The 10,000-nt window shown below is 45.5% G+C and overlaps 4 protein-coding genes across 4 annotated transcripts in view; 1 reads left to right on the top strand and 3 right to left on the bottom strand.

Annotated features, from left to right (window-relative positions):
• ETH_00012880 (uncharacterized protein) overlaps positions 1 to 399 on the top strand; it is a gene marked incomplete at both ends in the record, with an annotated part of 4,869 nt that extends 4,470 nt beyond the window's left edge. Inside the window, one exon of the mRNA XM_013372502.1 lies at positions 341 to 399. Within this exon, the coding sequence (XP_013227956.1) occupies positions 341 to 399 (59 nt within the window). The remainder of the gene's footprint in view (positions 1 to 340) is intronic.
• Positions 400 to 1,120: 721 nt separating this feature from the next.
• On the bottom strand, positions 1,121 to 1,927 carry ETH_00012875 (uncharacterized protein; the record flags this gene model as incomplete). The annotated part of the gene is made up of 1 exon (XM_013372501.1): positions 1,121 to 1,927. The coding sequence occupies one exon, from the start codon at positions 1,925 to 1,927 to the stop codon at positions 1,121 to 1,123; it is 807 nt and encodes a 268-aa protein (XP_013227955.1).
• A 2,549-nt stretch (positions 1,928 to 4,476) lies between these two features.
• Positions 4,477 to 7,174, bottom strand: ETH_00012870 (mitochondrial NADPH:adrenodoxin oxidoreductase, putative; the record flags this gene model as incomplete). Its single annotated transcript, XM_013372500.1, has 4 exons — positions 4,477 to 4,517; positions 5,921 to 5,990; positions 6,280 to 6,324; positions 6,575 to 7,174. 4 exons carry the CDS (start codon positions 7,172 to 7,174, stop codon positions 4,477 to 4,479), a joined length of 756 nt encoding a protein of 251 aa, XP_013227954.1.
• Positions 7,175 to 8,681: 1,507 nt separating this feature from the next.
• ETH_00012865 (uncharacterized protein) lies at positions 8,682 to 9,896 on the bottom strand (the record flags this gene model as incomplete). Its single annotated transcript, XM_013372499.1, has 1 exon — positions 8,682 to 9,896. One exon carries the CDS (start codon positions 9,894 to 9,896, stop codon positions 8,682 to 8,684), a length of 1,215 nt encoding a protein of 404 aa, XP_013227953.1.
• Positions 9,897 to 10,000: the final 104 nt, after the last annotated feature.

Genomic DNA, 10,000 nt, shown 5'->3' with positions numbered 1-10,000 from the left:
CCCTAAACCCTAGCAACTTAACCCTAGACCGTACTGTAAACCCTAAACCCTAGCAGCTAAGCCCTAAACCCTAGCAGCTAAACCCTAAACCCTTTTGTAAACTCTAAAACCTAGCAACTAAACCCTAAACCCTGTTATAAACCCTAAACCTCCTTGAGAGCTGCGCATACACTCCAAAGCTGCCTATACACCCCAGGGAGCTGTAGATACACCCCGCGGTCTAGAAGACCTCATTGGGGTTTATTTTTTACTTTAATTTATTTTAATTTTAATTTAATTTTAAATTTAATTTATTTTAATTTAACTTATTTTTGTCCCCTTTTTGCTTTTGTTGCTGCAGGCATTTGCTCCGGCTTCTTCAGAGTCCCTCTGGAGGCCTACAGCGTCATGAGGGGCTAAACGAGGGTTTAGGGTTTAGGATTTAGGGTTTAGGGTTTGGGGGAGATGGCGTTTTCGCCTTTTTTGGAAAACCCTCGAGACCAGAAGTTGCTTCTCAATTCTTTTCTTCTTCTTTATTTGTTTTATTTAAATATTTTTATTATTTATTTTTATTTGTTTTTATTCACTTATTTGTATTTATTTATTTTTAGTTATTTATTTTTATTTATGTTTATTCACTTACTTTTATTTATTTATTCTTATTTATTTTTATTTGTTTTATTTATTTCCTTTATTTGTTATCTCTTCTTTTAATTTGTCTCATTTTTTTGTTTGTTCCTCGAGTGTATGTACACCACAAATAAAGGCATTTAAAATTGTTTTTCTTTTTCTTCAATCTTCACTTTTATTTACTTAATTGCATTTAGTTAATTTCATTTAATTTTATTTAGTTGCACTTATTTAATTGCATTTAAACAATTTAAATAATTCGAATTTAAATAATATTAATAGTAAATCTGTCTTGGAGCCTCAAGGCAACAAAGGAAACGAAAAGCTGCTGCTGCTGCTGCTGCGCCTTGCTGCTGCTGCTGTTGCTGCGGCTGCTGCTGTTACGGCAGCAACAGCATCAGCGAAACTTGCTGCTGTTTGCTGCAGCAGCAGCAGCAGCAGCAGCGCGGTCCGCGTGCGCGCCTCGCGAGTGCGGTCTGCGCGGCAGTGCCGAGGGTTTAGGGTTTAGGGTTTAGGGTTTGGCACGTCTGGCGATGGCAATCATCTCTTCTAGGGTTTGTATTTTGCTTGCTGCTCTTTTTTCTTCCTTTCCTCTTTTTGCTTCTTCTTTTTTAATTTCCAAAAAACCCTCAAGAGACACAAAAGACACGCCCCGCGCATGCAACAAACTGTCCAAAGCCCCCAGCCCCACCTGCTGCTGCTGTTGCTGCTGCTGCTGCTGCTGCTGCTGCTGCAGGCAGTTGAGGTCTGCTGCTATTTGCTGCGCCGTTTGTTTGGCGTCAATTAGAGCTTCAGCAATAGTGCCTCTGGGGCCATGTTTAAACCACCCGCTGACGTAAACCCCACCCAGTCTTGCTGCTGCTGCTGCTGCTGCTGCTGCTGCTGGAGCTGCTGCTGCTGCTGGGGGTGCTGCTAACTGCTGGGGGGGCAACACGCGGCCGTTTGTGTGCAGCAGCAGACCCTGGGCGTCGGTGCGCAGCAGCGAGAGGCTGCCAGCTGCTGCTGCTCCTGTGCCTGCTGCTGCTGCTGCTGCTGCTGCTGCTGTGTCTGCTGCTGCTGCTGCTGAGCCGGGCACAGAGACTAGTCTTTTAAGTGCTTCCACTTCAAATCCGACGCTCCACACCAGCAGCGACGCCGGCAGCTCAACAAACCCCTCTTGCTGCTGCTGCTGTTGCTGTCGCTGCTGTTGCTGTTGCTGCTGCTGCTGCTGCTGCGAGGTGGCTTGTTGGACTTTGTGGGGCCCCACAAGTTTATTTCTTTTGAAAAGGACAGAGCCGACGCTGTTTGGGTCTGCATGCAGCGCGAGGTGTACAGGCATGTTGCTGGGGTGTACGTACACCGCAGACGCGCTGCTGCTGCTGCCGCTAATGCTGCTCCTGCTGCTGCTGCTGCTGAGGTTTAAATTGCTTCTAATGCCGCACCTGTCTTTGAAGGAAGAATAGAAATGGGAGAAAGATTAAAACAAAACTGCAGCACCGGCAGCCCTGAGGTGTATCGACGGCTCCACTGCAAGCAGCAGCAGCAGCAGCAGCAGCAGCAGCAGCAGCTTTTTTAATTATTAAGTTAATTTAAGTTCACTCAGGACTCCGGCATTTATTTTGCAGCGCATGCATACAGCAGCAAAAGTTCATTTTAAGCAACTTTTTCCTAAAAGATCTTCAATTAATTATATTTATAAATTTATGTTTATATTTATACTTATATTTATATTCATATTTATATATTTATATTTATGTTTATATTTATATTTAGATTTATATGTATATTTATACATTAATATTATATTTTTTTGTTTATATATATATATATATTGTGCACAGATTAGGGGTTTTGCCCCAGCTCTCGGGTTTAGGGTTTAGGGTTTAGGGTTTAGGGTTTTGCAGTTCGCTGGCTCAAGAACACGCCGGCTCAAGAAACAAAAAAGACACGAAGTCCTTTCTTTCTTTTTACCATTTCGTTTTTAATTAATTTTATTTGTTTATTTATTTATTCATCTATTTATTATTTGTTTATTTATTTATTTACTTATTCCTAATTATTTATTATTTAATTTCTATTTATTTAATTGCTTTTTATTATTTAATTCTATTTATTTATTTATTTATTTCTATTTATTTATTTATTTGCATTTATTTATTTATTTATTTCTATTATTTATTTATTTTCTATTTATTTTTTATTTATTTATTTTATTTATTTATTTATTTATAATTTACGTTTTCAGCCATTTTTGAAAAAAGACGGAAAAGCTTCTCTTTCGTTCTGTCTCGCTGCAGCAAAATAAATAAATAAAATAAATAAATAAATAAATAACATAAATAAATGAATAAAATAAATAAAATAAATAAATAAAATAAGAATAAATAAATAAATAAATATAAATAATTACTTATTTTAATTTGAAAAGAAATGAGCTGTGGGCAGCAAAACTGGAAAGAATGAGAAGGGCTTTTAACTCTTTTGTCTTTTTGTAATTTTGCTGAAACATTCTGCTGCTGCTGCTTCTGGTGCTGCTGCTGCTGCTGCTGTTGCTGCTGCTGCTGTTCGTACTGTTGCTGCTGCTGCTTCTGATTCAACTAAAGCCTTTTCCAACTGCTGCGGATCCACCACTGCCAGCAGCGAGGGCTCCCGCAGCAGCTGCAGCAGCAGCAGCACAGCAGCAGCAGCAGCACAGCAGCAGCAGCATGAGCAACAGTCGGAGCAGCAGCAGCAGCAGCAGAATCGCAGCAGCAGTAGTATTAGCAGCAGCATCGACAGCAGCAGCAGCAGCCGCAGCAGCAGCGACATTACAAACAGCAGCAACAACAGCAGCAACAGCAGCAGCAGCAGCAGCAGCAGCACCAGAATGTAAGAAAAAAGATAACAAAGGCAAAAACAAAAAACAGCAAATAGGATTTGCCAAAAAATGAAATAAAAGAAAACAAAGTGCAAATGAGAGAAACAAAATAAGAAAAAGAGAAAATAAAAAATAAAAAAGAAATAGGAAATAAAAGAAACAAAAAGAAATAAAGAGAATTAAAAAGAAATGAAAAAAGAATCAAAATAAATAAAAGGAAAGAATTAAACTAACAAAAAAGAGAATTTAAGTGAACAAAAAAGAGACAATCAAAATAAATAAATGAATTAAATTAAATTAAATTAAATTAAATTAAATTAAATATATAAATAAAAGATAAATAAAATAAACAAAACAAATTAAATTGAATTAAGACAAATAAATAAAAGAGAAACAGAATAAAAATAAATTGAAACAAACAAATACATAAATAAAATGAAACAAATAAACAAAACAAAACACAATAAAACAAATAATAAAACAAAATAAAATAAAACAAGACAAATGAACACACAAACCAAATGAAGTAATACAAATAAAACGAAATAAAATAAAACAAAATAAATAAATAAATAAATAAATAAAAAAGAAATAATAAATATTAAATAATAAATAGATAATAAATAATAAAGAAATAAAGAAATAATAAAGAAATAAATAATAAATAAATAAATAAATAAAACGAACAGCTCGGAGTTCTTTAGCGGCAAACTTTGCTTCCAAAGGGCCTTTTCTGCCAATTACAAAAACTTTTAAAAAGCTGCTGCTGCAGCACCAAACGCATGCAGCAGCATTTATATCTGTTGCATGCACAGGCACCGCAGAATGACCTGCTGCTGCTGCTGCTGCTGCTGCTGCTGCGCGGGTTGCTGCTGCAGGTGCCGCTGCTGCTTCTGCTGCTGCTGCGGGTGGTGCTGTGGGCGCTGCTGCTGAGGGTTCTTCAGGTGCCTCTGCTGCTGCTGCTGCTGCTGCTGGTTCTCCTGCTGCTGCTGCTGCTGCTGCTGCTGCTGGCGGTTTCTGGTGTGAGGCCTTCAGCAGCAGCCTGGCGACATCGAGGGCGACATTTCCGTTGCTGCAGAAGAAAAAGAAATAATTAAAATTAAAATTAAAATTAATTTAATTAAATTAAATTAAATTAAAAATAATTTAAAAAATAGAAGAATTAATTTGGTCAATTAAAAGAAGAGGCAAAAGAGACACAGGAGGAACAAATAGAAGCAGCAGCGTGAGCTGCAGCAGCAGCAGCAACAGCAGCTGCAGCAGCAGCACCAACAGCTGCATGGTACGCAACCGAAGCAGCAGCAGCAGCAGCATCAACAGCAGCAGCACAGCCCAACAGCAGCAGCAGCAGCAGAAGCACAACAAGCTGCAGCAGCAGCAGAATCAGCAGCAGCACAGCACCCGCAGCCCCACCAACTGCAGCAGCAGCAGCAGCAGCAGCAGCAGCAGCAGCTGACCCCACAACAACAGCAGCAGAGTTGGAGGACTTTGGCAATTTGTTTAAAAAGTGATTTGCTGCTGGATGGGAATTAAACCAAAACACAAACTCCTGAGCTGTACATACACCTGAAAGGGAAGAGCCCTCCACCTCCACCTCTTTTCCTTCTGCACAAAAAACACTTTTATTATTTTATTTATTTATTTCATTATTTATTTATTTATTTATTTATTTATTTATTTCATTATTTAATTTATTTATTTATTTTATTAATTGTGTTATTTGTTCTATTTTATTTATTTTACTGTTTTTATTTTTCATTTTATTTGTTTTATTTTATTTATTATTTATTTATTTTATTTATTTACTTTAAATGTTATTTTATTTATTTACTATAAATGTTATTTTATTTACTATTCTACTTATTTCATTTATTTATGTATCTTACTTGTTTTGTTATTTTATTTATTTTAAATATTATTTTATTTGTTTTATTATTTATTTTATTTGTTATTTTATTTGTTATTCTATTATTTTGTTTATTTTTTTTATTATTTTATTAATTTTGCCATTTAAAATGTTATGTCATTTTAACCAATTTGCTTATACATTTAATATTTGATTTTATCATTTAAATTAATTTAAACATTTCAATTTATTTTTGAATAAAACTTTAATTAATTTAAATAATTAAATTAGTTTAATCAAATAATGAATTAATCGGAGTATTTAAAATAATTAAATTAAACAGCTAGTCAAATAATCTTTTAATTAATTTCAATAATTAATTAAAAGATTTAATTAATTTAAATTATTTAAACACTTCATTGTTATAAATAAAATGAACAACGAAACATTTAATTAGTTAAGATACTTGAGACAAATAATTAATGGATAAATAAATAAATAAATAAAATAAATAAATTAAATAAATAAATGAATAAATGAATAAATAAATAAACAAATAATAAGTAAAATAAAAAAGCAGACCAATAAATAAAATAAATAAATAAATAAACTTTTAAAATTAAATTTACTTGAAGGTCCCATGGCCAAAACAACAGCATCAAAGAGCTGCCGCAGTTCATCCAAAGACACGTCCCAACCCTGCAGCAGCAGCAGCAGCAGCAGCAGCAGTGAGTAGCAGCAGCAGCAGCAGCAGCAGAAAGCAGCAGCAGTAAGTAGCAACAGCAGCAGCAGCACCAGCAAGCGGCAACCAGCAGCGGCAAACAGCAGCAGCAGCAGCAAGTAGGAGCGGTGAACAGCATCACAGCAGCAGCACCGCGGCAGCAGCAGCACAACAGCAGCAGCAGCAGCAGCAAAACAGCAGCAGCAGCGCGGCAGCAGCAGCAGCAACTGCGCGCATGCAGTCTCAAGCGGAAAGCCCCAAACTGACCAGGCGGACATTTCCTCGGAAGCTGACGCCTGGGAACTGGAGAATCTGCAGGCAGCAGCAGCAGCAGCAGCAGCAGCAGCAGCAGCAGCAGCAGCAGCAGCGAGTGAAACAACACGAAGAACGGCCTTATCGATGCTGCTTCCTGAGCTCAGCAGCAGCAGCAGCAGCAGCAGAGAGGAAGCAGCACGAAATCGGCTTGCGCAACGAGTGCAACAAAACCCTCCGCCGCCGCCGCAGCAGCAGCAGCAGCAGCAGCAGCTGCTGCTGCTGCTGCTGCACCCCAGGGGCTGCGTACCGCCTGCAGCTCGTTGGCCACAACTTTGACTTCGGGTTTATCTGCAGCAACTCCGTAGCGGACGAGGCCAAAGGGAGTTGGCAGCAAGTCCACAACCACTATCTCCAGCTGCTGCTGCTGCTGCTGCTGCTGCTGCTGCTGCGGCGGCGGCGGCGGCAGCGGCTGCTGCTGCGGGCTCCCCGCGAGCCGCAGCAGCATCTTTGCGCAGTAAAGCCCGCTGGGGCCCGCGCCAACTATGCACACAGAGAACGGAGGCTTCCTCGTTTGCTGCTGCTGCTGCTGCTGCTGCTGTTGCTGGAGCTCTGTTTGCTGCTGCTGCTGCTGCTGCTGTGAATGCTGCGTGCGCAGCAGCGCTGCGAAGTTCTGAAGACTGGGGAAAGTGAGGCCCAGCGGGGTAGGGCGGAGCCGCAGCAAAAGGCCCCCGCATGGCTGCTGCGGAGCTGCTGCTGCTGCTGCTGTTGCTGCTGCTGCTGTTGCTGCTGCTGCTGTTGCTGCTGCGGCAGCTGACGGCGCCAAGAGGGGCCCCAAGGGGGTGTGTAGGGCCCCCCTAGGGGCCCCTCGCCTCCACAGAGTTCCCAGTCTTTGAGCTGCTGCTGACATCATGAGCCCTCAGCATGCTTTACAGAAGCTGCTGCTGCTGCTGCTGCTGTTGCTCGGCTGCTGTAGTTGTTCTTGCTGCTGCTGCTGCTGGACCGCCGCAGAGATTTACCGTGTGTGAATGCTGCAGCAGCAGCGGCTGCGCTGAGATGAAGGAAGACTCTGCAGCTGCTGCTTCATTTTGTTGCATTTCAAGTTTGAGCTGCTGCTGCTGCTGCTGCTGCGGGCGGGCCTGCAGCAGGGGCCCCCCGAAGCCTGCGTTGCTGCAGTGTCTTTATTTCCTAATTTTTTAATTGATTTAAAGATAAAAAATGAAAGCAGAAGATTAAAGACATTATAAGGTGCAGAGGATTGACTTTTGCGCATGCAGCAGCTGCTGCTGGGGCGGCGCCGGCCAGCGAAGGTCATTTGCTGCTGCTGCTGCAGCCCGGGCACCATCAGCTGCTGATCTGCTGCTTGTGAGTCTTTTGGCTGCAAAATAAATTAAAAATTGAATTAAATTAATTAAAATGAACAAAAATTCAAAAAGAAAATCCAGAAAACCCGCAGCTTTCCGCAGTTTTCAGACAATCGACGCCGCTGCTGCTGCTGCTGCTGCTGCTGCTGCTGCTGCAGTTCAATTTGCAAGACGGGAAGCTGAATCAAATTTCCTTCTAAACTGAAACTTTGATTTAATTTGAATTTTAATTTGAATTTAATTCAAGTTTTAATTTAATTTGAATTTTAATTTAATTTAAAATAATCCAAAGTCCAAATCCCATTCAGAAAAGGTCCTCGCTGGTCACCTGATCAGGAGTCTGTACACCTCCTGTACAACCCTAAACCCTAAACGCTAAACCCTAAACCCTAAACCCTAAAAACGCTAAACTTTAAACCCTAAAAATGCCCAAACCCTAAACCCTAAACCTCTCTGCTGCTAAAACTCAGGCTGCAGCGGGTGGCCGGCGAACACTTCAAACGAGCAGCAGCACAAGAAGAAGTTCAAATTCAATTTGCTGCAGCTCGCTGCTGTTCTTCCAAACCCTTTTGCTGCTAATTACTTTGCTGCTAGTTATTTTGCTGCTGCCAACTATCTGCCGCTTCACATGGGCGGCAGCTGCTAAGAATGGCAGAAGTTGAATCGCTGTTGCTGCTGCTGCTGCTGCTGCTGCTGCTGCTGCGGGTGCCGAGCTCGCGTTTGCGCAGCAGCAAGCCATTGGGGCGCAGCAGCAGCAGCAAAAGAAACTAATACGAGACAAAAGACCTGAGAGTTGCATGCGGAGGAAGTTCCGAGTCAAGAGAGAATTGCCATTCCAGTTCAAGGGGGGCCCCCGGGGGCCCCGGGGCCCCGGGGCCCCGGGGGTCGGGCCCCCGGGGCCCCCGGGGGGCCCCCCGAGGAGCGCCGCGGGGAAATTGGGTTTGATTTTGAAGAAGAAACGCATTTAGGAACGAAAAGAAGTGGAGCGGGTTTGTTTCGGGGCGGATCGGTGGCTGGGCGGGTTGGGCGCTGGGGTGTACGGACAGCGGGGTGTCAGTGGGGGTGGTCGGGGGGAGGTGGCGCGGCGGAATCGGGGTCATTTTGGGAGCTTTCTGCGTCGAATTTGTTCCTTTTTTGAATATTTTGTTGCATTTCGGGATTTGGGAGGGCCGGTTCCCCCGAAAAGCGCGCGGAAGGCTCCGGATCGGGCGCCGGCTTCGCGGCCGGGCGCCGCGAGCGCCGCCGCTCGCGCCCAGACCGCCGCGTCCGGAAGCTGCTTTGCGGAGTCGTCGTCAAGTCCTCGTTGGCGCTGCCGTTGGGGTCTTCGCTGGTGCTCACTGACACGTGCGGAGGGTACTTTTTGGGGCCGCGGGGGCCCCCCGGGGGCCCCTCCCTGGGGCCGCGGGGGCCCCCCGGGGGCCCCTCCCTGGGGCCCCGGGGGCCCCGCTCTCTCCGGCTTTTCCGGCGGTTCCGGTACGAGCCCTGCCGCCTGCTGTCCTCCTCCTGCAGCTCCGCGGGCTCTGCGCCGCAGCAGCTGCTGCTGGCGTCTTCTTCGGGGCGGCGCGCGCGCTGCTGCTGCTGCTGCTGCTGCTGCTGCTGCTTGCTGCGGGGCTGCGGGCGCGGCCCCGCGCGCAGCCGCTGCAGCAGCAGCAGCAGCAGCCGCGAAAGCCCAATCGCCAGCAGCCCCCAGGGCACCTGCAGCAAAGCGTCCAGCAAGAAGTACGGAGAAGCAGCTCCGGAGTGGACCAGCAGCAGCTGCAGCAGGCGGGGGGCCCCCGCGAAGGCTGCTGCTGCTTCGGGGGCGACGGGGCGCGTGAGGGCCCCCGTCGCCAGCAGCAGCAGCAGCAGGGGGGCCCCCAGCAGCAGCTCCCAGTGCGCCACGAGGCCCTCCGGAAAAGGGTACTGCTGCTTCCTGACGGCAAAGGCCAGGCGGTGCATGCAGCAGCAAAAGGACAGCAGGGCCCCCAGCACCAGCCCCGGCCACAGCCGCCACGCCAGTACCCACCCGGGGGCCCCCTGGGGGGCCCCCGGGGGGGCCCCCGGGGGGCCCCCCAGCCTGCTCAGTGCTGCAGCGTGGCGCTCCCTGTGGGTCTTGGCCCCCGCGCCCCAGCTCTGGTAAAAGTAAGACAGCAGGTAAACAGCCAGCAGCAAAAAGCCCAGCAGCAGCAGCTGGAAGGTCCTGCGTTTTGCTGCTGCTGCTTCTGCATGCAGCCGCGCCGGGTGGCTCGCTGGCAAGCTGCTGAAGTCCCCGCCCTTCGACAGCAGCATTCCGTACTTCTCGCCGCTGCCGCGCTGGCTGCCGGGGGCCCCCAGCAGCAGCAGCGCGGGGTCGGGGGGCCCCCCCGCTGCTGCTGCTGCTGCTGCTGCTGCTG

This window comes from Eimeria tenella, genomic scaffold (genome assembly GCF_000499545.2).
Source record: "Eimeria tenella Houghton genomic scaffold, Eth_scaff10, whole genome shotgun sequence".
NCBI lineage: Eukaryota > Apicomplexa > Conoidasida > Eucoccidiorida > Eimeriidae > Eimeria > Eimeria tenella.
This window is presented reverse-complemented; position numbering and strand designations above follow the sequence as displayed.